At 51.0% G+C, this 23,369-nt stretch overlaps 8 protein-coding genes across 8 annotated transcripts; 2 read left to right on the forward strand and 6 right to left on the reverse strand.

Annotated features, from left to right (window-relative positions):
* Positions 1-488: 488 nt before the first annotated feature.
* On the reverse strand, positions 489-3,306 carry BJX67DRAFT_268981 (uncharacterized protein). Its single transcript, XM_071026478.1, has 3 exons — positions 2,944-3,306; positions 1,260-2,870; positions 489-1,198 (listed from the first exon to the last, which is right to left on the reverse strand). Exons 1-3 carry the CDS (start codon positions 3,207-3,209, stop codon positions 955-957), a joined length of 2,121 nt encoding a protein of 706 aa, XP_070882028.1. The 5' UTR covers positions 3,210-3,306; the 3' UTR covers positions 489-954.
* Positions 3,307-5,703: 2,397 nt separating this feature from the next.
* Positions 5,704-8,141, forward strand: BJX67DRAFT_364683 (MFS transporter). Its single transcript, XM_071030218.1, has 4 exons — positions 5,704-6,314; positions 6,382-7,500; positions 7,553-7,631; positions 7,691-8,141. Exons 1-4 carry the CDS (start codon positions 5,872-5,874, stop codon positions 7,835-7,837), a joined length of 1,788 nt encoding a protein of 595 aa, XP_070882029.1. The 5' UTR covers positions 5,704-5,871; the 3' UTR covers positions 7,838-8,141.
* Positions 8,142-8,331: 190 nt separating this feature from the next.
* Positions 8,332-12,458, reverse strand: BJX67DRAFT_269040 (uncharacterized protein). Its single transcript, XM_071026479.1, has 2 exons — positions 11,802-12,458; positions 8,332-11,653 (listed from the first exon to the last, which is right to left on the reverse strand). Exons 1-2 carry the CDS (start codon positions 11,817-11,819, stop codon positions 8,564-8,566), a joined length of 3,108 nt encoding a protein of 1,035 aa, XP_070882030.1. The 5' UTR covers positions 11,820-12,458; the 3' UTR covers positions 8,332-8,563.
* A 690-nt stretch (positions 12,459-13,148) lies between these two features.
* BJX67DRAFT_269057 (uncharacterized protein) lies at positions 13,149-14,302 on the forward strand. Its single transcript, XM_071026480.1, has one exon. The coding sequence runs from the start codon at positions 13,247-13,249 to the stop codon at positions 13,982-13,984; it is 738 nt and encodes a 245-aa protein (XP_070882031.1). The 5' UTR covers positions 13,149-13,246; the 3' UTR covers positions 13,985-14,302.
* Positions 14,303-14,619: 317 nt separating this feature from the next.
* On the reverse strand, positions 14,620-16,176 carry BJX67DRAFT_385033 (uncharacterized protein; the record flags this gene model as incomplete). The annotated part of the gene is made up of 4 exons (XM_071033782.1): positions 14,620-15,149; positions 15,482-15,569; positions 15,620-16,048; positions 16,096-16,176. 4 exons carry the CDS (start codon positions 16,174-16,176, stop codon positions 14,620-14,622), a joined length of 1,128 nt encoding a protein of 375 aa, XP_070882032.1.
* A 78-nt stretch (positions 16,177-16,254) lies between these two features.
* On the reverse strand, positions 16,255-19,577 carry BJX67DRAFT_269063 (putative AAA family ATPase GCN20). Its single transcript, XM_071026481.1, has 8 exons — positions 19,180-19,577; positions 18,397-19,122; positions 18,254-18,334; positions 17,892-18,195; positions 17,658-17,831; positions 17,524-17,610; positions 17,003-17,471; positions 16,255-16,929 (listed from the first exon to the last, which is right to left on the reverse strand). The coding sequence occupies exons 1-8, from the start codon at positions 19,240-19,242 to the stop codon at positions 16,578-16,580; spliced, it is 2,256 nt and encodes a 751-aa protein (XP_070882033.1). The 5' UTR covers positions 19,243-19,577; the 3' UTR covers positions 16,255-16,577.
* Positions 19,578-19,628: 51 nt separating this feature from the next.
* BJX67DRAFT_364688 (putative MFS myo-inositol transporter) lies at positions 19,629-21,594 on the reverse strand. Its single transcript, XM_071030219.1, has 3 exons — positions 21,372-21,594; positions 21,001-21,297; positions 19,629-20,948 (listed from the first exon to the last, which is right to left on the reverse strand). Exons 1-3 carry the CDS (start codon positions 21,545-21,547, stop codon positions 19,814-19,816), a joined length of 1,608 nt encoding a protein of 535 aa, XP_070882034.1. The 5' UTR covers positions 21,548-21,594; the 3' UTR covers positions 19,629-19,813.
* Positions 21,595-21,773: 179 nt separating this feature from the next.
* On the reverse strand, positions 21,774-23,359 carry sec13 (GTPase-activating protein SEC13). The gene is made up of 6 exons (XM_071030220.1): positions 23,239-23,359; positions 23,107-23,151; positions 22,930-23,045; positions 22,840-22,870; positions 22,331-22,740; positions 21,774-22,262 (listed from the first exon to the last, which is right to left on the reverse strand). The coding sequence occupies exons 1-6, from the start codon at positions 23,239-23,241 to the stop codon at positions 21,938-21,940; spliced, it is 930 nt and encodes a 309-aa protein (XP_070882035.1). The 5' UTR covers positions 23,242-23,359; the 3' UTR covers positions 21,774-21,937.
* Between the last annotated feature and the right edge of the window lie 10 nt (positions 23,360-23,369).

A 23,369-nucleotide genomic window follows, 5' to 3' on the forward strand; every position in this document is an offset into this window, starting at 1 on the left:
ACCGATATTATCCTATTTGGTCGACCTGCTGTTCTGAATATTCAAAGCCTCGCTTCGTGTTCCTTGAACGAAGTAACCAGTTTCATGCCTAATACGAGTGCTGTGGTCGCCAAATCCTCCAACGCAGAGCCATGAATGGAGAGCCTTGCCGTGAGAAACAACAAGCACCATGATGGTACGAGGATAAGGCTGCTTCGTTGGCCGGTTGGTCTCAGCCTCGGCACATTGATTCGAGCGTCAAGGTGAAGTGTATCCAAGGCCCTGCTGACTCCAACTTGAAAGTCCCCATGCATGCATTCGTCGGCGAACCAACTTCTGGGGCCCAAATCCGTCGGCTTTGGTCATCCCTCTCTTCGATTGCCAACGCGGATCGGCGAACCATTCACATTGTTGAAGCTCACCGCGATCGTGAGATCCACCGCTCAATGAGGGCCTGAGGTCTGCATCTCTAGCCTGAGGACCAACGGACAACTTGAACTTGGTTACCGGACTTCGACCGTTATAAATGTAAATCGCACGTGATAAAATTCGCAGCACAAGCCTGCCCAGGAGAAGTAATAAGAACAAGTTCAATTGCAATCCTTATTTTGAGGACCGCCCAAGGGAGAAATCAAAGAGAATTGTATGTAACACGAGATCTTTCCAAGCGAAAATGAGAACATCCAAAAGGCCAAACCCATCAGAGACAACCCATGTCTATCTCAGCACCAAAAGGAAATTGAGATGATGTGCCGCTGCGATCCGACTCCTGATATAAGAGGTACAAAAATGAATTGAAGACGAGAGAAACCAGCCGGTCTTATGTACCTTATGTACGCAATGGCCACGAACGAATTGGCAGTAACCCAGATTTTGCAACGGTGAGCAACGTCAAATCAAACTCGAAAATACAGTTCGTAACATGGCAATGTGAACTCCAAAATACAATGGGAAATCGTTACAATGTTTCGATATTTACTGCCGCATATCCCATGTAGGACGAAGGTTCGACATCAAGTCATCCCTGGTGCCCACAGTTTCTGGGGGTAGGCGGCTGACACGGTACGCACCAGTGCGGATATTTTGCAAGTGCGCGGCCGAGACTCCTGTGCGGTTACTGCGAATACTACCAGCGTCGCTCGCAGTATCCTGGGTCTTGAAGCGAGGCAGGGGAGCAAAGTCCAAGTTATCGAAAGCACCTGACTTCCGCAATTGGTGCCTGGTAGCCGCGTTAGTTTCAAGAGTGGTGAGGTAGCAACGAACGGGAGAGAAGAGCTTACGGGCTAGGTATAGGCGCCAGGTCATCAAACACTGAAACTAGCGGAGTGTGGGCCCGGACCATTGGGCTGTACGGTCGCATTCCACCGAGAGGTGTTTCCGGACGGCCCTCCCTTTGGTCCTTGAAACTTGAACCAGGTGCAAAATCGATAGCTGTCATGATTGCATCGTCCTTCAGTAGGTGGGGGGACGGGAGAACGGTGAGTGGTGACGGTGGGGGCAATGGTCTACGCGGTCCTCGAGCACCGGGGAAGCGACCCGAGGCCGAAGAGAATGCACGCGGACCAGGAGCCTGGAATCTCTCGCTGTATCCGCTGTATCCACCAATTGACCCGGATGCCATATGTCGGGGTGTACCTTGGAATCGGGGGGGCGCACGTGGGGGAGGTGTCATCGCGCGACGATTAAGGGGTTCAGCGTATGGCGCTGGCACCGCGTCAAAATATTCCCCTGTTACGGGGTCGTAGACATAGTCATCGTCATAGGGATAGTAATCACTGCCATAATCCTCATAGTAGGTCTCTCTTTGTTCGGCTTTCGACTCGTCGAAATACTCCTTGTAGAAAGATCTAATGCGGTTGGCACGCTGCTCGGGATTATCGGCCGGGTCCTCTGGTGGCAGAGGACGTAACCCCATAGTCATGCGGCGGGTATCGCGGCGAGGGTCAAGCCTCAAGTCGGAGGGCTGCGGCGGCTCGTCTGGCAAAATGGGCATATGCGGATTGTTAACATCAGCTTCATAAGAAGGATTGCTGTCTGCCTTCTGCACGTTTACTGCTGGAACGATTGGGTTTGATATCCTTTCATCTCCATAATCACTAGCACCATCACTTGGAGGGAGAGAAATCCTAGGCATCGGAATTGGCGCGTCTTTCGAAGGAGCAGGAGTAGATTCAACGTGACCAGGAAGCGATTCTCGCAGCGGAAAATCGGGCTGGTGTTCAGGAAGGGAGCTTGACGGTGCCGATCCACTGGTAGAGACGTAGACTTCTTTGCTATCCGTCGCGGGGCTCGTCTCGTAGATTGGTGCCAAACCTGAGATATGAACCGGGCTAGGACTTCGTGGTAAATGCAGTTCAAAACCAGGTTCAGGGACTTGGCCATGTTTAACTGGACTCTGTTCGATGGGCTCACCGGAGCTATTATGGAGGGGCGGAGACGAGCGAGATATCCTCTGAGCATTTCCTATTAACCCTTGATTCATGTCGTCGCTAAATGCTCCCTTTCGTGTGGAGCCTGCAACGCTCACTGTGTCATCGTAACCCCTTCGCTGCGACCGAATGGACTGGTTTTCAGGATTAAAGTATTGGTGGGCATGCCTATACTTGTCGTCATCCACCATCATGGACCGAGACAGGGAGTTTAAGGACTCCTTCGAATTGCGCAGGCTGGGTGGTAACATATAAGGACTGGGTCCTATGTCGAAAGACAGCCCCTTCATATGGTGATTCTGTGCAACATCCTTCTCGCGCATTGATTTATTCCCGCTCGGGGCAAAATCAAGTCCAAAATCAAGGGATCTATGCTTATCATTTGCGTCCTCGTTTCGGAGTTTTCTCAAGTTGCGTCGATGGAGGAAGAAGAGGACCACGATAGCACAGACAATCGGAATACTAAGTCATTGATCAGAGACAGGTTTCGAGGGACGCCACAGAACCAGCATAATAGAACGGAAAATAAACATACACTACTCCTAGAACTATGGGGTATACTGTATTACTTGCCGAACTCGTCGGCTTCTCACATCGACCCGAGTTGTCTCCAGGCGCACACGGTTCGACTCGGTCAGACTCCGTTGTCGGCATTAGTTCTCTTTTCACAAGAGTTGGATCTTCGGGCATAATTAAATGAGGTGGTCGGTTGCGAGGCAGATTATCTTGTTGAAGGCGAGGAGAGTTGAGGATTCCCAGGTATGCCCCATGACGATGTGCATGCTGGTGATGACGGTGCATTGTCGTCGAGCTTCTGGAGGACTGACACCAGCTCTGAATTTATTGCGAAAAATTCAAGCGACCCATAAGAATTTCCTTTGAAAGAATCCAAGGACCGGAAAGCCAAACTGCTGAGAAGAACGACACGATCGACGCCGAGGTGGGAGGGAGATGTTTGGGTAAGGAGTGAACGGAACAACTTCCAAAGAAAACGAATGGCGGCCTCGCGGCCAGGAGAAATTGGAAAGGAACGACTAGGTATCGAGAGGGTCGATATCCGGGAGTTAAGGAAAGAGCGACGGGCAAAGGAAGGTGGTGGTGAAGTCGTGAAAGGGAGGAGGGAGAGCGGACGAAGGAGGGAGAGACTGTGAGTGACGAAGGAGCCTGCACGCCAGGAGAGCAGCGCCCCATTTGGGGGACGACTCTCAGTCAGCTATCCCATTCAAGATGACCTGCTCTCATTATTACTGTGGGGTCCACTGCTGGTGTCTTTGCTTCTGCAGGGGCTTTTCCACGCACTTCACCTCTCTTTTCGCTTGCTACTTTTGATTGGACCAAACGGCCACCAAGCCAACGCCCTTCCCCCTGCTCGCAACTTCCCAAGCCTTCGAACCCCCTCTGTGGGAGAGGCTGAACCCTCCGTTGAGCTTCTCATTTGGTTGAACCCCTGAGCCGCGGATCCCTTGAGACTCCAGAGGGAGAACAGTAATTGCCTGCCGCCCACTTCCCCCTCATGGGTCTCGCATGGTTTTGCCCAGATACGGAACAAAACTTGGATTCCAATCGTGGGCACTCACGGAAGATGGAACTTTTTGTCCTGAGTTGGCTTGACTTCTATTTCTTTTTCTCGTGCTCCCTCCTGTTGATGCAGTCGGAACAACAAGGTGCTCGAGCCTGGACTCTCAGAGATCCCGTCCCTGGATTTAAACACCCAAAAATGATCTAGCGTCAGAGATCCCCTTTCTTCTGGCCAATGATTGGATTGTGGAGACTCCACCGAGATAAATTCATTTCTTCCATTCCTTCGACCCGTCGCTTCCACGAGTCTCATCGGCTTCGGCCCGTGGTTGACATCACAAGCAAAAGTCTCGCTTGAGGAGATCATTGAATGGATTAAAGGCCGATTACTTACAATTCGAAGGCATTCTCGTCCGATAAATAATACCTTGTGCTGAGGTGCAACCAGCCGTTTTCAAAGCAGGCATTGGTCCCGAGGAAATGGCCAGATTGTCGCGTGTCTTGGCTCTAATGCAACCTAATCAAACTTGAGACGCTGGCGTGCCACGCTGCTTGTTTGTCAAACCAGACCTGTTGAGCGCTCGTCAGGGCTCCAACAACAATCTGTGCAAGAACTGCGGCTCTCTTGTGAGAGTTTCATGGTCCATTTTGACTCGAGCTTGAATGGCTGCCCCTGACCACCTGAGGCCGAAACCGGGACAGTTTCTTCCTGGGCTCGGTAAGGAGTACGCACCCAGCCTTTGGTGCCAGACTTGGCTGCCGGACTATCTGTATCCAAGGCGTCCACATCCTGACATCTTCAGGCCCGGCTCCCCTCATTGAGATCACTGCACCCGCACAACTTGATGGATATTTCGGGTTGAACTCGGTCAACACTTAGCCGCCAACTGGCACCCACTTCTGCCTATCCGGGCTGGATGGCGAGGGTACTGGTGAATAAGAGGTTCCCTGGTGACGGTTTCAATGTATATCTCCGCGCCAAAACGTTCTCATCAAGTGGACACCCACGATACTGCCGGATATTCGTCCCAACGCCAAGGGACGATTCTGATGGCTGCCGTTCCTCCCAATCCAGAGCAAAGTGGGCCCCCTCATGAGATGATATTGATGTTGTTGCAACTTTGGACGCAGCCCGACGTGTTTGTAACTTGCATGATGTCATTGGGGGGAAGGGGATGTGGGGGAGAAACCACAGTCACCAACAACGGATTGGACATGAGACCCTCAAGCGCTCTCGAACGACGTCTGGATGTGTGTACAATCGGGAGGATGCGACGAAGTCTTAGTATTTGATTGATAATTATCCCAACGAATGACCAATATCCTCAATGCCGCCTGCCTGGAGTTATCTTCTCTGGGATTATTTCAAAAACGTACATTTTGTGGAATGCGGTTAACCCAATGCAGATATTTTCATCCATGACCTTTGCCAAGCAGAAGAAGAGAATGGCAAGAATCTTATCTGGGAATGAATGAAAATTAGTAGCCACTTCAATCGGAGTACGGAGTAGCCAAGTGCTGTGAGTGTGGTGCTGACTTGGGGGTAATTGAGCCTCGTTCAAACTTCCGCGGCGTGAGATAGAAATGCGAGTGACTGCCATCACGCTGTCAAGACACAGTTCCATTTCCCAACCATGACCTGGTGCCTAGAGGGACGGGTGGCGACTTCTCGCAAAAATTAAGAGATAGTCGAAGGCTAGAAGCCTGTCGAAAGCGAGCAGTACCTGGAAGAAAATGGTTTTTTGTCAATCGGCACCAACTCCGAATAACTAAATATAACCACCTCTCCCAGGAATGCGTGCATTTGAACCGGGAAAAAAAAAATTGTATTGTATTATTTATACTTCTTGTTCCTGCTTTTAATGCCCCTCGTGCTCTTTCTTCCTTCCCCCCGGCCATCGTCTGCTGTGCAACATCGAGGTGGAATTGAGATCTGCTGATCCATATGGTCCCTGCGATGCATACAATGTTGGAAGATCCCGAGAAAGACGGCAATGACGCTCTTCATAGTAAAGGTGACGACAGCCTGGATAATAGCAGCCAAATATACCGCCCCGACTCGTACTCATCCTTCGACACTTCCTCGAGCGATGGCGTCTCGGACTTCTCTGACGATGCGGAGCGCATGTCTCGAACGCAAACCGCGCAGACTCAGCCAGGCTATGGTCTAGAACGCCACCCTACAGCACTCAGTCGGATCGCGACACAGCGAAGTCAGCACAGTGCGACGGTTGGTGCTCTAAGGGTACGTCCATCAAGGAAACCTCTGCCCGAATTTGGAGCAGGCAAGCCATATCCACCCCCGCTTCCAGAGAGGGAGGAGTACGTGGTGGAATTCACCGGGCCAGACGATTCTCTGCATCCCCAAAACTGGCCGATGAGGAAGAAGTAAGATTTAAATTGTCCCTGGATCATCTTGTTCGAGCATCTATACTGAGCTATTTTCGCCTGCTAGGTTTCTGGTCTCGGCTCTACTCGCTTTTACAACCTTCAATTCCACCTTCACAAGCAGTATTTTCTCTGCCGCCAATTCGGTAATGTCTTCTAAGTTCGGCGTCTCTACCGAGGTTGGCACTCTAGGAATGTCATTATACGTACTTGGATTCGCTTTTGGACCTACGCTCTTCTCTCCGCTGTCAGAACTATTTGGCCGGCGATTACCCATACTTATCGGCGTCTTCGGATTCACCGTCTTTCAGTTTGCAGTTGCCACCGCCGAGAATCTTCAAACCGTTGTAATTAGTCGTTTCTTTGGGGGCTTTTTTGGAGCATGTCCCATTGCCGTTGTAGCTGCTGTCTTTTCGGATCTCTACGACAACCGACACCGTGGCCTCGCTATCACAATATTCACTATGATGGTCTTTACTGGCCCACTGTTTGCCCCGTTCATTGGGGGTTTCATCGTAGAGAGCTATTTGGGCTGGCGTTGGACGGAGTATCTACCAGGTATCTTGGGCGCTGCTGCTTTTGTCTTGGACTTGTTTTTCGTGGAAGAGACATACCCGCCAATTATCCTCGTCAAGAAGGCCGAAGAATTGCGTCGGAGAACCAAGAACTGGGGCATCCACGCAAAGCAAGAAGAGGTCGAGATTGACCTTGGCGAGTTGATCGCGAAGAATTTCAGCAGGCCTGTGCGAATCCTTCTCAGCGAACCAGTCTTGCTGCTACTGAGCATCTACATGGCCTTCCTTTATGGTCTTCTCTATCTGTTCATGACAGCATACCCCATTGTTTTTCAACAGATCTACGGTTTCAACAAGGGTGTTAGTGGATTACCTTATTTCGGTATGATAATTGGTGAACTCATTGGGGGGCTCCTCATCATCACCCTCCAACCCTGGTATAACAAGAAGCTTAGCTCCAACAACGACATTCCTGTCCCCGAGTGGAGGTTGCCACCAGCCATAATCGGCGCGGGAGCCTTCTCAGCAGGTCTCTTCTGGTTTGGCTGGGGTGGATATCAGGCTAGCGTGCACTGGATTGTCCCTACAGCATCAGGTCTTCTTACTGGCTTTGGCCTGCTCTGCATCTTCCTCCAATGCCTTAACTATATTATCGACACCTATCTTGTCTTGTGAGTTCATCCTCTATAAAGACACACCCTCATTTATTAATAAACTTCGCAGCGCCGCCTCCGCACTAGCAGCAAACAGTATTCTCCGTTCTCTAGCTGGAGCAGGATTTCCCCTCTTCACTCCATACATGGTAAGCATCCTTTCTCTCCCCGCCATCTTGCTATAGGGTACTAATTTTTTACTCCTTAGTTTAACGCCCTAGGTGTGAACTGGACCGGAACCCTCCTAGGCTGCGTCGCCGTCGTTCTTATGCCTATCCCCCTCCTCTTCTACCTATTCGGTTCAAGAATCCGCCAGAAGAGCAAGTTCGCCGCCGAATATACCACCGTTGTTTAAAGCTCACGAGGAGGAATAAATCCGCGACTTAATAGTTCTACATAATCATAATAGCTAATCCGGGCCTCGTGACTGACGATAAACGAATCTCCTATTTTGACAAATCTATTGATCCTACGACAATTGAATGCATTGAATGCACTGGGTTTGGGATGGGCATTAATTAGGGTTTGGCTTATCAGCTCCATGGTAGGACACAGGAACAAGAAAATTGATAGACACATTGCCATGTTAAGTTTTTTTTTTTCTTGTTTCTTTATCATGTACCATTAAGCCCTAATATCCGCCCATCATACACCTGTTTATGTCAGGAAAAAAAAAAGAAAAGAAAAGAACGTATTTAACACCAACAAGACCAGACATTCACAAGAACCACCAAAGGTACACAAGACAGACAGGCCACTATGGGGTGATGGATGTACACCAACACAAGCAATTGTACAAAAAGAGTACCTATGTGAGGATTAGAAAGAAATGAAAAGCGGGATTTTCTCCAGAAAGGGAACGAAAACATCCACGCCGCCACAAAGCGGATAATAGTTGAGACAGAGGGAGGCGAAGAAAGAACGGTAGGTGAGAAGGAAAGGCGTCTTCTATTAGATATTGTCGGTCATGTCATCCCATATGCTCGGAGGAGTCATTAAAACTTTTGGAGTTGTACAATTAGACATTGAGGGAATGGGCATAGAGCTGTTTCATTGGACGAAATGTGAAAAGCCAAGCATTTCAATTAATGCAAGTCTTGAATTTCGAAATATCGTCATGAGAAGGGTGTTCGAATATGCGGCTGAACGGGGGTTGGGGAGAATGCGTGTTTTCTTCGGAGGCGTTCGTTACCCCTTCCGCTTTCCGGACCACTTCTTTGAGCGCACGGGTTATAACGCCGGCGCGAACGACAAGGTCACGGAGAGACTGCGTGTCGAAGGGGAGTTTCTTCGACCGTGGAAGGTGAGGGTCAAATCGAGTCGGGTCATGGGGGAGACGTTGTTGATAAATCAGATCTAACACGGAATTTGGTTTAGTGGAGAGTACCGCCAGGTCCGGACTAGGAGACGTGGTTGGAAGGGCGCTTGATGTATCTGAAAGCGAAGCTCTCCACGAATCTCCACTGGCACGCTTCCAGGGATCATTCATGTTAGAGGATTCGACCTCGGAGTCATCGAAGCTGAATGTGAGCGAAGATGGAGACCTAGGCGGCGAGTGACTGTTGTCGTCATCATCGAGTGTTGCTAGATCGACAATCCCTTCGGCCTCTTTCCATAGTTCGTTTGATGGCCCGCGGACGATGTTCAGAAAGCTTGCTTGATGTCGGAGCCGCTTCAACTCCTCGACCAACAGAGTCAGCTCCTGAACTTGCCCGAATTGTCCATGGAGGCTGGCTTGACGCTCCATGATAGCCTGCGGTACTATCACACTTTGACGGATACTATCCTTGGTTGGCTTGATATTCTCGCTCTTTAAAGTTTCATCCTTCTCCTCGAATTCGAAATCGCTGTCCCAGTCTTCGCTGACACCTTTACTACCCAATCCCCAAGTGCCAAATTTTCCTGACGACTGCCTTGAATCACTGGGAATTGTGGGTTCCCTTGCAACGGGCACGCTTTGGCTACGGTAGTGCAAAGTGCTGGGCGCTTTACGTCCAGTTGCTCGACTGCCCCGTATTCCCGGCCCTTGTTTTCCGTGGACGGTCCGCGGACGTCCATCCGTTCCAGAGCTCTCGCGGTCCGACCTAGGTTGCTCGGACCAGTCAAATATGTTCATCCTTGGTGATGGACCCTGATCCTCTTCTATGAAGTTGTTCAAGTCGGGCTCGACTGATTCTCTCAAGGCGAGATGGGCGTTTCCTTCAGCGGTCGGAGGGTCTTGTTCGCCATCGTAGCTGCCACCTTTTCCCAAAGATAGTCCGCCGAAGTTCGCAAGTGTTAGCGAAGGGCGGATAGTTTTATCTCCAGGCAACGAAGCTACCATGCTCCGAGAGTCTTCGTTGTCGCTCAGGTCGGATGGAAACGATAATTCGCTCTCTCCTTCGTGGACCTCCACGGGGACTTTCGTCACTAGGGCCGGTACAGGAATTGAGAGTGTCTTCCGTTCATTCTCGGCATTGGGCTGAGCTGAGGGAGGGGGGAAAGAGTTGGGTAGGATGATGCCGTCCGGACTCTTGTGTGGCTGGTCGGTGGTCTCCGGGGTAAACGTCCTGTTGAAGATAGTTTCGACTCGAGGGGAGTGGAAGCAAGAACTGCTAGTAGTAATATGTGTGCGGATTGAATCAAAAGCGGTGTCGGTGAGGAAGTCGGTATCGTCTTCGTCGCCGGAAGTGAAAATTCGGGTATCATCAGACCCTATGATGGTTGATGCTGGATCTGAGGCGGCAAGCGAATGGCGCTTCGGTTGCCGCCGAAGCGAGCCTTGCAAGGAAGATAAGGCCGAACCCCCCGTTGATGGATGCTGTCCGTTGTCTCGATAACGATATGGGCCGGTCTCAGTAGCGTACTCCCTGCGGTACGACGAGAGAACTTTTGACTGTGAGCCCATGATACCTGAAGCGAAAACAGTCGGGAGTCCACTGTTCGAGGTGGCTGTGGGCCGTCTAAAAACATTGGGGTCTGTAATGTTACGTCTTCCAGGTGCTCGGGGCGACACCCAGATAGCTCCTTCCACGTTCGCTAAGTCAGGTAGAGGGGTAGATGCTGCTCTACGTTTTGGTCCTGCGAACGACCCATTGCGGAACACCCTGATATCTAAGGGCGTCGTGCTTTCTGTTGGGGACTTGGGACATGTTTCTTCCCGTGGTGCTTGGTAGGTCTCTTCCTCTAGCGATGCCTGGGATTGTTGCGGAGTGGCCGCAGCTGGTTTGAAAGGGTCACGGAATTCGATGGGTGGGTTGGTGCCGGCCTCGCTTCCGGCAGCTTCTGTTGGGCACTCTTTTTTCGAGATTGAGTTTGCGAGAAGAAGAGTGGGAATGGTGTCGGTTTGTGGAAGAATTCGTCGCACAGTTTGGTCGTTGGGGCTTGTTGCCGTTGAAAACTTGCGATCCAGCCGCTTGGGCAGTGTATTAGAGCTTGGCGATATATAAGGCTGCCAGTCGTTTTCTGAAGGAGCTTTGGGGACAGTGGGCTCCAACAAGGGTTTGAGCGCTAGACTAGGCTCGAAGCTCAAGCTGTGGGTTGCCTTATGATTGAGAGCCCCGGATCGTTGATAACTTGTTGCTGGTCTGCGTAACGCGCTGGGGAATGAAGGCGAAGATACGGTGTGGGCGAAGAGAAGGTTTCCATTCGCGTGCTGGGACTTGGGTCTTTTAACTAGTTTGTTGGGTACCCTGCGTTGGCTCGAGGGGCGGGAAGAGGCTGGACTGGCGGGTTCTGGAAAGGATGGAGAGTCTGGCGTTTGGAGCGAGAAACGCTTTTCTGGTTGGAATGATAACCGCCGGATCCAAGAGGACGACGGTCGGCGAACATGCGAAGGGGTCGGCGGGCGTTCATCAGTCCGTATAGGTGGTATCGTAAGCGTTTTCCCACGGCGGCGCAGTCTAACACCTGAAAATGATGATTTCCAGCGCGCATTTCCGTCTTCAGCCTGGTCTGTGTATAGGGTGGCAGTCTCTCGAGCTTCTAACAAACGAGTATTGGCCGGAGATTCCGTCTTCGCCGTCGTAGATGATTTTGAGAGTTGTGGATCGGTGTTCTGGAACGAGAGAGTCGTATTGGTGTCCGGTAAAGGAGCGTCTTGTTCGAGTGTCGGATCTAGAAATTGTGCCCGTTCGACGCGACCGAGGGCGAAACCGGTGGCAGCGATACCCACAGTGCTAATCGCACAGAGCTAAACAATAGCGTTAGCCAGCTCAAAGTGCGAGCATGGGGAAATAACAAGGTGGTTTGCAAGCTCAAGCTGAGAAACACTTGCGCGAGGGGGAACTCGTGGAGAGATGTGCTCGGGGAATCATCGGCAACGAGAGAGAGCAACTCACTGTTGATACATGTTCCATGCTCAGAGGAGGCCGAGAATCGCATCAAGTACCACGAGGCTTAGATGAGGGACATCGATAAAACGTGGAGAAGTTGACATCCCATCTGCATTATCATGCACGAGCAGGTTCAGGTGGCTGGACACATCAGGAGAATAGGAGTCGTCGATCAACAAGCCTGACGATGGGCGGAACGCGGCGAAGAACAACAAAGAGCACCGAGGAGAGCAAAAGCGTTGGAACTGTACCGCGTCTCGAAAACCGACTGTTCTGAAGCTCACCAAGTGTGTGGAACTGGCGTTTTTGTGATGAGGGGAAAGGATTGAGCGGAGGTCGGTTGGAGCTTGGAGAGGCCAAAGGAATGGATGAGGATCAGAAACGAATGTCAAGCATTAAAGAAGGAATGAGGTGAGAGGAGAGATGATAAATGATACCGAGAGGGTCGAAAGAGTCTTCCTGACCCTTTCGACTGGAGAGAAGGAGAGGGGGAGAGAAGAAATGGCGTGTTGTTGGCCGTCAGCTGGAGAGCAGAAGAAAGGGAAGCGGAAGAAGCATCGAAGTTAATGTCGCCAATTCTCAAATCAACAAAGCCGCAGAGAGTGGAACTGCTTGCGCGTGGATAATGGATTGCCCTCGAGTTCGAGTCTCCTCCAGGGTTTCGGAAGGCCGGTGACCTGACGAGAGGAATGGACCACGCTAGGAGTTCCCACCCTCAGCCAAAGAAGATCTCGGTGATACCGGCTGTGAACCTTGGAAGACAACAGGAGTGAATCTAGAGAATTCAAGCCTTCAGACGATTGGCAAACAAGGTCTCCTCCCGCTTGTGTTGACGGAGTGTATATCTACAGTAGTAGTCGCGGATGCGAGTGCTTCCCGTTTCGCGAGCTCTTGCTGTCCTATCGATTTAAGCTATGCCAACCAGCTCGTGACTGGCGTTGCGGCCGTGGCAGCACAGGACTTGATTATTATTTTCCAAGCAATTGTTAAATACCAACACAGACTAATTGATCTGAGGAGAAGAGCCCCTTGAAAACGTCCTCACAGGGGCGGCCAGGAGCAGGTGTAAACAAACAGTCAATGGACAACAACAAAACAACGAGAGACCAGAGACCATCCTTGTCAGATGGACTAAATTGATCAAGCTCGAGCTGGGGCTGCTTCCTCGCTTCCGAAGAAGAAGCGGCCAGCGAGACATTACGACATTCCTGGGGCAGATTGTGATGGAGAGGAGAGAGCCAATTTCTGGCTGCATCGGTGCAAAGATGAAACCAGGGCGCCGCAGGGAGTTGTTCAGCTCCCCTTCCAAGGTTGTTCCAAGGTTGCTCCTTGACCCTCCTTACCCTCTATTGGTTCAGAGCATCCTCACCATCGGCTCGGCGGGTAAGAATGGATCGTCCAGATTTGCCGCGGATTGGTTCTGATTGATTCCCTTGTCTGCGGCGACACTAATGCCAACTGCAAGATTATTGAGAAAAGACTCGGACTGTCGGCATCGCACATGCCCTTCGAGTTCGGCGCTGTTGTCACGTCACCGGTCTCCTTGTCCTCGTCACCGTGGCAGTTTCTTTCTGGGCAGGCCCAGGGCAGCATCTCCCAAATGGTCGAGGGACTCCACAGGCCGATCTCCACTTTCCTCGATCTCTCCCAGACTTGGCGGGCTAAGTGTCGACCCGAGTCAAGAGATCTCGAGCGAGGGCGGGTTTGATTTCCGTTGGCTCGGTCCTGTGGTTCCCGTGTCCACAGGTACACCAGGACAGGCAAGGAACCAGGGAAGCTTCCAAGGTTTAGCTGCCCTTTCCAATCCTGCCTCAAGATTGATTTGCCGATTCGAGACAGTTTGGAGGCTTCCCGTCTCAAGAAGATACTCTGTTTTCCGCGTTGTCTTTGTTGCTCAAGGGTCGCACATGGTTTTGTGTGGCCGATCAGCCCCCATCTTCCTGACTTGCAGGAAAGCTGAAACCGTCACCTCCAAGGTCGCACAGCCTCAAGAGGAGAAATACCCCGGAAACGCGAATAATGAATATTGGATGAGTTGGCTGCCGAACTGTCAAATCTCTCTTTGGCTTCGATGTTTCACTCCGCCCAATTCTTTGCATGGCCCTTACTGGGACACCGCCGCCCTTGTCGGAGGACACAAGCTGGCTGGCTTTTTGGCGCTTTGTTTTTCTCGCCTTAGCTTCGAGTGAAAAACCACTGCCCTTGCCTCTCGAATACTTACCAGGTGCCCGGCTGAGACAGCAGCATTGATTGATTGCTCCCGCTTTGTGTTTTCCCTTTGTTCTCATCCGAACGGCGCTAGATTGAAGTGAGAAGGGTCCATCTTGTCCTTGCTCTCCTTCGGTCTTGTCATCCTTGACAACCAGCACTCTGTGCGCCAATTGGCAAAGCTCAGCCAAGATCGCACAGGCTTTACTGGCAAATGCGAGATGCTGATCATTAGAAAATCCGTGAATCTCTGAGTTGGCGAGAAGCTCGAGTCGAGCATACCTGCAAATGAATCGCGTCAAGTCTTTAACAGCCTGAGGCCAACCGTCGAATCGTCGTCGATCGGTTGGGTAAAATCGCACACAGCGTCGGTGTCTCTTCAAGACAGACGTGCATGGACGGAGGCCCGGCCTTCAAGGAGGGGAGATCCCGACTTGACTGGGGCCGTCAACAGCTTCTGATATTGCTGAGATTCTGTATTCAAAGGCACGCACCGGTATGAGTACGGATAGCCCGCCGGGTTTGATACAATCATACAACTCGAACTGGCGATCTTGTGAGCATTCACTCTCAAGCTACGTAGATCCTGGTTTGAGTAAAAAATCATATTATTAGTTCATATGGACCAGAAAATGAACGGCCCTGTTGCTTCAAACCCCGTGTCTTCCTTCGTTCGCACGTCTGACCACTGCCCAACAATCAACGATCCCCCCGGAACAATAACCCCCTCATACCCATAGATCGAGTCAAAATCCTCAACCATATCAAGCGGCGGCCAAGACTCGTCAAAAAAGGAGGCGTTGCCACCCTGTTCTTCCGGAAGGAGGTGTCGCGCCCTCACATATGCAACGAAGCCAATGCGACCCCAGGAGCCGCGGATCCCACCGCCGTCGACATGCTCTACAAAACCCCGGATTGGACTCACGCGACGCCCTCCGGAGCCATGGTATGTTTGCGCACCACGGAAGAATATGCGATCCTCGGTATATTCGCTGAGAGGGAAGACACATTCCTTGAATATGCTGGGCCAGTTCTCGGGGTCGGGGTGCTTCTCAAGTTGAAGGGTAATGTGTTCGACTTCGACCATGTGGCCGTCGAGGTCTAAATCGGCGCATGTCTGTCGGAGTTCAAGCTCGGATAGTGTAGCTGGAGTTGGGCATATGCATGCTGTTAGTGTGGAAAAACGCAAGTGTGCGAATTAGTTTCTTGTTAGCATATCTATCTTGCCATTATAATCAAAAGCTTGGGCAGATCTGACTGACATTCATATCCAAGCCAGAAAGAAGGGAGTTTCGGTTGGCAGTAGCACATCAATTCCGTGGGTGCTTTCGGTCTGTGGTATTCAGGAAGGCTCATATACGAAGAATAGAAAGTCCCTTCGTCCGGATTGAGGAGGTGTCGAAGCTAGAAATTCCTGATCTGGAGCGCAGTCCTCAATGACACTGAGTAATTCTCGAAAAACAGCAGGTCTTCATCACCTGTATACGCATAGACAGTTCCGATATCGTAGTCGGTCCTCAGGCATCGAACGGACATCGAGGGATCGAGAGCCAGAAATGTCAGATGCTGCAGTTGTGAACATACGTGCTCCTTAACAGGAACGATCTGAATCTTACCAGTTGAACAGCACAGAACACGTCCGAGGGAGGGTCAGGCTCTTTCAGCATGTACCCAGACACCGGCCTGCTCAGGAATTCAGAATTGGCCAACACCTGACGGATTCGGCACAGGTTCCTTGGAGCCCCCGGGTCGAGAGTCCGGGCCTCCAGAATCATCTCGTTCAAGAGCTTCAACCAAAAGGTCTGTTCCTTCTTCTGTCCATACCTAAAGTTAACCCCTTGCGAGAGCACCAGTTCTCTAACCTGATAATCGTTCTTATAGTTCACACCGGAACGTGTCGTGGGGTCGTCATAAGAATCCCGGAATAGCCAGCGCCAGACGTGCGATTCCGCTGGTAGGATATTGGAGGCAAGACGAGAAGAACACGACGCGAGGTGGGCTCTATCCACGTCTGTCGGGAGTAGGTATGCGACGTGCTGGATTATCTGCAGATCTGTCAGTGGTACGGCGGCTGAGTTTGGGGTTTGCGTACCTCTGGAGGAAGAGTGAGAAACGGATCTTTTGACTGACTGTCGACCAGGGGGATCAGGTCCCTCACTTGGGCGGTGGCCATTGAATGTTAAGTTGTGCCGTCTGAGGTGCGAAGTGGTGAGGAGAAGATCAAGTTGAAGTGAGTTGAACAGAGAGTTTCCTTCAGTCGAGGGTATGGGGGTCGGTGATGTTGCTCACCGGGTCTGAAATCTACTGAGTGTTATCGTGATATTCAGCAACTAGATATGTGAGCACAATTTCCCGAATGGTCTATGGCTGGCTTTAGCTGAGCGTGATCCGTAGGAGTACTAGTCGGCAGAAACTCGATGAGGCACTTGAGTATTTCCTGATGCTGTCTTTTCGGGCAAGGAACTTAGGCTCTGGCTTGCTAAATTTGCGAGTATTTACTTCAGAAGAGATATAAAGTGAAGGTAATACGAGGGAACCTCAGTTTCATTATAGCCGTCGGCTCCAGCCAGGCCTCTACTGAGCTGCTGCTACTCCAGCTTCGTTCGCTTGGGCACTGATCTTCTTCTTGTAGGCGTCAACCGTACCATCAAACTTCTGGACTGTTCCGTTGTCGCAAACCCAGAGGCTGGTGCAGACATTCTGCAACATTGTCACGTCGTGGGAGACCATGACAACACCTCCCTCAAATCTGTTCAGCGCTTCTGAGAGTGCATCCATACCCTCAATATCCAGGTGGTTAGAGGGTTCGTCAAGAACAAGGATATGGGGATTTGTTAGGGACAGGCAGGCAAAGGCGACACGGGATTTTTGACCTCCGGATAGCAGCTCCATGCGCTGGAGACCAGTCATACCAGTGATACCGAATCTAACGTAGCAAGTTTTGTTAGCAGTCCGTCCAAAGTAAGAGACTGGGAGGAGACAGTAGAACTCAAACTTACGCTCCAAGGTGGCGACGGTATTCTTCATCGGTTTTGCCAGGGTAAGTCTTTGCCATGAAGCTCACTGCGCTGGTGGTCATGTCCAGGGCGTCAACATGGTGCTGGGCAAAGTATCCAATCCGGAGCCTGGGGTGCTGCGACATAAGACCCGAAGTAGGCTCAAGTTGGCCAGTCAGCAACTTGAGTACAGTGGTCTTACCCGCACCGTTAGGCCCAACGATACCAATTCGAGAGTCCAGTTGAACATCAAGATCGACATTCCTCAGTAGAAGCTTGTCTTTCGAGTATCCAAACGTAACATCCGTCATTTGCACGATTGGTGGAGAAAGCTTCTCAACTTCCGGGAACTTGAAATGGACGACGTAGTCGCTCTCCGGGGGTGTCAAAACGGGCATCCTCTCCAGCTTCTTAATTCTCGACTGGGCCTCGGATGACTTGGCCGCATTGTATCGGAATTTGTCGATGAAAGCTGAAGGGGTCAGTATATGCTGAGTGGAGAACCTGGGGCAGGAGCCACAAACCTTGCAAATGCGCCCGTTCAGCCATCTGCTTCTCGTACTCGCGTTTGGCGGTTTTCTTTCTCTCCTCCTTTGTTGCGTAGAAGGAATCTAAACGATTAGCACTATCATTGAAGCAATGTCGGGGTTTAACCCACCAAAGTTGGCTCCCCTGTAGTAGTCCAATCGTTCAGAATGTTGATGAATGATATCAGTGGCGACTTCGTTCAAAAACGCTCTATCATGAGAGACCACTAGAACAGTACTGGGGTATCCTTGTAGGTAGTTGGACAGGAAAGTAATGGACGGCACGTCCAACATGTTAGACGGTTCTGTTGCGAATTAGAGCTCCGACGTGCCAACGTTATCGGGTTCCCAAGAAGTCAGCTTACCGTCCAGCAGAAGTAGATCGGGTTCACAGAATAAAGCTCGAGCCAAGGCTAAACGCATACGCCAACCACCAGAGAAGGTCTTCGTCGCGTATTTTTGCCTTTCGGGAGAGAATCCAAGACCAGCCAGAATGCTGGCTGCTCGGGATTCTGCCTTATCTGATTCCATCTCTGCAAGCTTTGCGTGAATGTCGTTCAGCGTAATGTCCAGACCCTCTCGCTCGTGGTCGAGCCTAGCAGCGTCTTTAGATGTATCGGCCATCGAAGATCTCTCCGCTTCTATGGTTGAAAGCTGTTTGCTGATTTTCTGTAGCAATATTAGGAAGATGATAGGAGGTTTAGCATCAGAGTGGGTGAGGACTGACTTCTTGGTCGGCGAGAAGACGCTTCCGCCAAACATCTGCATCCAACACAGCTTGGAGAGCCGGAGTATCATCGCCTCGGATCTAGAATGATCAGCATGTTGTGCACGCTTTGAGGCGATCTCATGAGGGATAAATAGGCGTACTTCTTGTTCAACATGGAGAATCGAGATATGACTCGGGATTGCTACTTCTCTGCGACTTAAAGCGCGAAGAAGCGTACTCTTACCAATACCGTTCTGACCAACAAGACCATAACGTCGACCATAAGCCAGAGTAAACGCGGCATCTGTCAAAATACGGTTGCCACCGATAGAGATATCGATACCATCGAGCTTGATATCCTTGCTCTTTGCCTGGGAGTCTGATCCTAATTGGAGTGGATTGACAGCCATAAAGAAATCCTCATACGACATGGTTTCGTCCGGTTCGTTGAGCAGACGAGATGCCTCGTACTGCACGGTCTTCATCTGTTTCTTCTCCTGTTTCGCGCGGATCTTGCGTTCGGCCTTCTCCAGCTTCTTGCGGTCGACACGAGATTCCATCTTCCGGGTGCCTACAGACTCTAGGTCGACATTTCCTCCAGCCAGGCCCAATGTTGAAGAGATGTTCCTCTGGGACCCAACATTGATTGCCTGGTCGAGCTTCTTCGCAGCAAAGGGCATTTGCCTACGCTCCGCATCAACGCCATCAGATGCACTGAGAGAGGAGATAAATTTCTCGACAAGGTTGCGAATTGCCTCTTCGTTCTGATCCGAGAAATCCCCGGACGCAGAGACGAGAAGCTCCGTAACCATATCAGCGGCCTCCGCCAGTGGCGACTGACCGTTTGCATCCCCAACATAGGCATTGGAGGCATGGGTCAGATACCCCTGCAATATGTCAGCTTATGCTGGGAAGAAGTTCTGATGGCAAGTCTCAGTACTCACAACCGAATACTCGGTGATCACACGGTCGAGACCGGGAATCTGAGCTTGCAGTTCCGCCTCCATCTTGATCCAACACTTCGCTTCAGGCGCGGTGGCTTCCACAATAGCAAGCGACAGGGGAGTGACCCCTTGAATCCAACTATACCGAGCCCAGAATGCTACTACACAATCTGCTAAATAGAGTGGCCCGTTAGGCTGGCTTGATTGCGACCTGCCAGGCTTTTGATGTGGCAGAAATGTGGAGTAGCGATTCTTTCCACTGACCTTCGTCGAAAATCATGCAGGAGTTACCGAAATCTCTCCCAATAATCCTGAGCGATGTCCTTCACTCCAGCAGAACCTTACCTCTGTCTCAAATATTCAAATCTCCGAAGCAACATTAGTCTCTCCTCTCAGACTACTATACCCGAATTTGTAAACGTGATTTCAGAACTCAACATCACGTGAATCCGGTGCTGATCACGTGAGACTATATCGAGCACTCATGACTCGCAATCACCGCTTTGTTCTCAGCGGAAGAGCTACTTTATGACCTCAGGCTCCGGGAATATTGATATACTAGGCACTATTTGTACTAACCAAGGTGATCTAAACTCGGGTGGGGTTGGTGCATCAGGTCGGAATGGACGTTGAATCATGATAACCCGGTGTGAGCCCTCGCTAAGCTCTCCCTTACTCCCCAGCCATCTGCAAGAAGCGTCTTCACGTCTTCTAGGTTTAGCCCGCTCATTTCAGGGTAAATGGTTCGCACACCGAACCAGCCAACGACACAAACAAACCCATAAAGCGCGAACACTAAGCTTGGAGATAGCAACTCCATCATAGGAAGAAAGGTAAGGCCCACTATAAAGTTCGAACCCCAATTCGTTGCAGTTGCGAGGGCGGATCCTACCGAGCGCACGTTAAGAGGGAAAAGCTCGGATTGCTGCCAAGGCACATTACCCAGACCGAACGCGTAAGCGGCTGTGTAAACTGTGAGGCATAAAAGGATAATGAGAGGAAAGAAAGAGTTATTCACGGCGGGTTCACGGGCTGTGGGCTCCGAGGAGGCGTCTGGCAATTTCACCGAGGAGAATGTGAGAGCGCAGACGAAGAGAGAAAGTATCATGACAGGTATCGAATAGAGGAGAATCCGACGGCGCCCGATCCTATCAATATAGGCAAATGCGAGGAGCGTGAAGAGAAAATTCGTCATGGCCACGGATAATGACGTGAGTGTTGGTGAGGAGAACGAGAGAAGAGAGAAGATTGTCGCAGAGAAATACATCAGGCTGTTGAAGCCACAGAGTTGCTGCAATGCTTGCAACATGACGGCGATTGTCAATGCCCTTCGGTTGCCGCCAATCATGAAAAGATCGTATACCCGATGCTTAATGCTTGCGAACCATTGCAGACCATCATGTGAGGACTTGTTTTGGCCTGATACTTCCTCTTCCTCGGCGACCTCTTGCTGTATGCCTCGCAGGATTTGCTTTGCGACCTGGTCGCTGCCAGGGTGGTTCTGATAAACTTTTGACAAGACATTCATAGCCTTGTTCTCGAACCCTGCCTGCACCAGCCACCGAGGGGTCTCAGGTAGAGAGATAACTATGATGAGCTGCAAGACCGCTGGGAGCATTCCCAGACCCACCATCCAGCGCCATCCTCCGCCAACGTAGGAGAACAGCCAGCCAACGATGTACGCGACCACCTGACCACCGGTGATGAATAGACTCAATATAGTAACGAGCCTTCCTCTCGCACTCGAAGGCGCCAGCTCTGATATATACCTGTGTCGTGTGTCAGCTCTATAAATTCCCCGCTTCTATTCAAAAGACCTACAATGGGGTAACCAGACTAGCACTACCAACAGCAAGGCCAACGATACTCCTTCCAAGTATCATGCCCCATACCTCACTTGCAACAGCTTGTATAAACGCGCCTAAGGTAAACAAAATGTCTGCGACAAGGATGATCCTCCTTCGACCGAGCTTATCCGCCAAAACGCCCGCCAACGGACTCGCGACAAGGGCAAAAAGGCTCGTGCTGGACGTGACCAAGCTTTTATCCAAGGTCGTGAGCGAACGGTTCGATAGATCAGAGCCGATAGATACGAGGGTGGAGGAAATAACGCCGGTACTTTGGGGACTCAACCGTTAGTATACTTTGTCTGTCGGCGAGATCTCGGTGTTAAGTTCGAGACAGGTACATACTCATAACCAAAAAGAAGCCCGCTAATTCCAGCAGAGAAGGTCAGAGACCATATGAATCTGCCGCTCGAATATTCGGTATTCATTTGACCCACCTGGTCGTCATGGTGCCTCGCGGAACTCACGGCGAGGAGAGGGGCATGGGGTGCAGAGCCGTCGGTGTCGTCTCTGCTACTCATAGCTCAAGGTTATAATTTTCTAAAAACATTTGTCGTGAATATCCGACCACCGACAGATATAAACACCGGCGGGTTAACGCGGGTGTCGGAGGACGTCGGTGGTGAAGCATCTCTCGATTTATGGGGCCAGCTCAAGATCCGGGGGCGTCGGCCAGAGAAGCTCCAGGGCTCACGGGACCCACCCCCGTTTTGAGTTAGTTCAAACATGATGCAGGCTCGAAGATGATCTGTCCAGTAGCTTGGAATTGTATTATAACAGTTTACTTCAGAGGCGGCGTGAATGCGACGAAATACAGAAGGGAAACCCAGTTTATCCACAATGGCGAGTAGAGGCTTTAGGAAATCGGCGAGGAAGTCAAGACATCGAAAATGCCATCTTGGGGGACAAAACTACTCTTCAATGTCTTTTACCTTCTCCCACTGCCCTCTTAAATTCTCCTTCCACAAACTGACCTTGTTATCTCCTCCACTCACGGCGAGAATGTTGCCGCTGGGGCTCCAGCTTACCCGCCACAGAACAGTGTCAAATTCAAGAACCTGGCTCGTCCACTGTGCAGGGTTCGATGCATCGGCGGTCCAGACCCGGACTGTCTTGTCCTGCGACGCAGAGGCAACGTATGACTTGGAGAGAATGCTAGGCGACCAAGCGACGTCCCGCACCCAGTCGGAGTGACCTTCCAGTGTCTGTGTGAGATTGTATGTCTTTGTTTCGGGGCTAGAGTAACGAAAATGTATTAGCAACCCGATTTTCTCTTGTCGGTAAGGATGCAATGCAAGGCATACCTATAATCCCAAATCTTAAGCAAATTGTCGCTGCCACCAGTCACGAACCTCCGCTGCTGGCCGGGCCCTGGGTTCGAGCTAATTAGACTACCTGGAGCGGCTGCAGGAGCCCAGCTAATTGAGTTGACGCCCATGCCGTGCGCATGGAAGATCTGATGCGTCCAACTATTATCGCGAAACTCAAGGACACTGACATGGCCGTCGGACGAAGCACAGGCGAGAAGGCACCCGGTCTCATGAGGCGCCCAGGAGATCATATTCACTGAGGCGGTGTGGAGGGAGAAATCGAAGACCTTCGTCCAAGCACCGCCGCCGATAGGCGCTGTAGAACTTTGGTGTTGTTCGCGCCAGATGAGCACTTTTCCATCGTAGGATGAAGATGCGAGGATTGTGCCGAACTTCGGGTGTGCCTGTTAGACGGTAGGAAGATATATTAGATCAAAATCGTTTTGTGTGCAAATATGCACTCTATTGGCTTTCAAGACTGATGGTTGGCTTCGCGTACGTACCCATTCGACACACCATACTGGGCCCTCGTGGCTATGGAATTGGCGTCAGAAATTGGGAGCTTAATGACTGGGGGAAGGATAGGTTATTACCCTTTCAGTGTCTCGACTAGCTTATGCGTCTCGCCCTCAATCTCAAATATCCTTATTGTCTTATCCGATGAACAAGTCGCCAACCGGCGGCCGTAGTAGTCCAGTCCGGCGTCATGCTAAAGGACGCGATTGTCAGATACGTGGAACTGAAAGGGCAGACCCGATATTCTGACATACGATCATGTCATCGTGACCAGAGTTCGAGATCACTTGAGCAGCCGCCTGGAGGAGAGAGAGGGAGGTTAGTCAACTCATGCACTGGTAGCACTCTTTCGAAGGAGATTGAGGCCATTGGTGGCAGACACGTACCATACTGGGCTAGCTGCAGCTCTATATCGATAAGGTGGGATATATGATTAGGGCGGCGGGATGTGATTGCGACGGCAGTGGCAGCAAGAGCGCAGAGCGAGGGTCCGAACTGCAGCAAAACACCACCTGGT

This window comes from Aspergillus lucknowensis, assembly GCF_044049455.1.
Source record: "Aspergillus lucknowensis strain CBS 449.75 chromosome Unknown BJX67scaffold_57, whole genome shotgun sequence".
Taxonomy (NCBI): Eukaryota; Fungi; Ascomycota; class Eurotiomycetes; order Eurotiales; family Aspergillaceae; genus Aspergillus; species Aspergillus lucknowensis.

Excerpts from the sequence above, each read along its gene's own strand:
- BJX67DRAFT_364688 (XM_071030219.1), bottom strand. The coding sequence starts at position 21,547 with ATGAGTAGCAGAGACGACACCGACGGCTCTGCACCCCATGCCCCTCTC. Across the intron at positions 21,298-21,371 it reads GGGCTTCTTTTTGGTTATGA|TACCGGCGTTATTTCCTCCA; the intron begins GTATGTACCTGT and ends GAGTCCCCAAAG. Across the intron at positions 20,949-21,000 it reads GCTAGTCTGGTTACCCCATT|GTATATATCAGAGCTGGCGC; the intron begins GTAGGTCTTTTG and ends CACACGACACAG.
- sec13 (XM_071030220.1), bottom strand. Across the intron at positions 23,046-23,106 it reads CTGGTCACGATGACATGATC|CATGACGCCGGACTGGACTA; the intron begins GTATGTCAGAAT and ends CGCGTCCTTTAG. Across the intron at positions 22,263-22,330 it reads CTTAAGATTTGGGATTATAG|CCCCGAAACAAAGACATACA; the intron begins GTATGCCTTGCA and ends TCGTTACTCTAG.
- BJX67DRAFT_269057 (XM_071026480.1), top strand. The coding sequence starts at position 13,247 with ATGCCAACTGCAAGATTATTGAGAAAAGACTCGGACTGTCGGCATCGC.
- BJX67DRAFT_364683 (XM_071030218.1), top strand. The coding sequence starts at position 5,872 with ATGGTCCCTGCGATGCATACAATGTTGGAAGATCCCGAGAAAGACGGC. Across the intron at positions 6,315-6,381 it reads AACTGGCCGATGAGGAAGAA|GTTTCTGGTCTCGGCTCTAC; the intron begins GTAAGATTTAAA and ends TTCGCCTGCTAG. Across the intron at positions 7,632-7,690 it reads CCCTCTTCACTCCATACATG|TTTAACGCCCTAGGTGTGAA; the intron begins GTAAGCATCCTT and ends TTTACTCCTTAG.
- BJX67DRAFT_269063 (XM_071026481.1), bottom strand. The coding sequence starts at position 19,242 with ATGGAGGCGGAACTGCAAGCTCAGATTCCCGGTCTCGACCGTGTGATC. Across the intron at positions 18,335-18,396 it reads TTCTCCATGTTGAACAAGAA|ATCCGAGGCGATGATACTCC; the intron begins GTACGCCTATTT and ends TGATCATTCTAG. Across the intron at positions 18,196-18,253 it reads GTCTTCTCGCCGACCAAGAA|AAAATCAGCAAACAGCTTTC; the intron begins GTCAGTCCTCAC and ends ATATTGCTACAG.
- BJX67DRAFT_268981 (XM_071026478.1), bottom strand. The coding sequence starts at position 3,209 with ATGCACCGTCATCACCAGCATGCACATCGTCATGGGGCATACCTGGGA. Across the intron at positions 2,871-2,943 it reads CCCATAGTTCTAGGAGTAGT|TATTCCGATTGTCTGTGCTA; the intron begins GTATGTTTATTT and ends TCAATGACTTAG. Across the intron at positions 1,199-1,259 it reads CTGGCGCCTATACCTAGCCC|GCACCAATTGCGGAAGTCAG; the intron begins GTAAGCTCTTCT and ends CGCGGCTACCAG.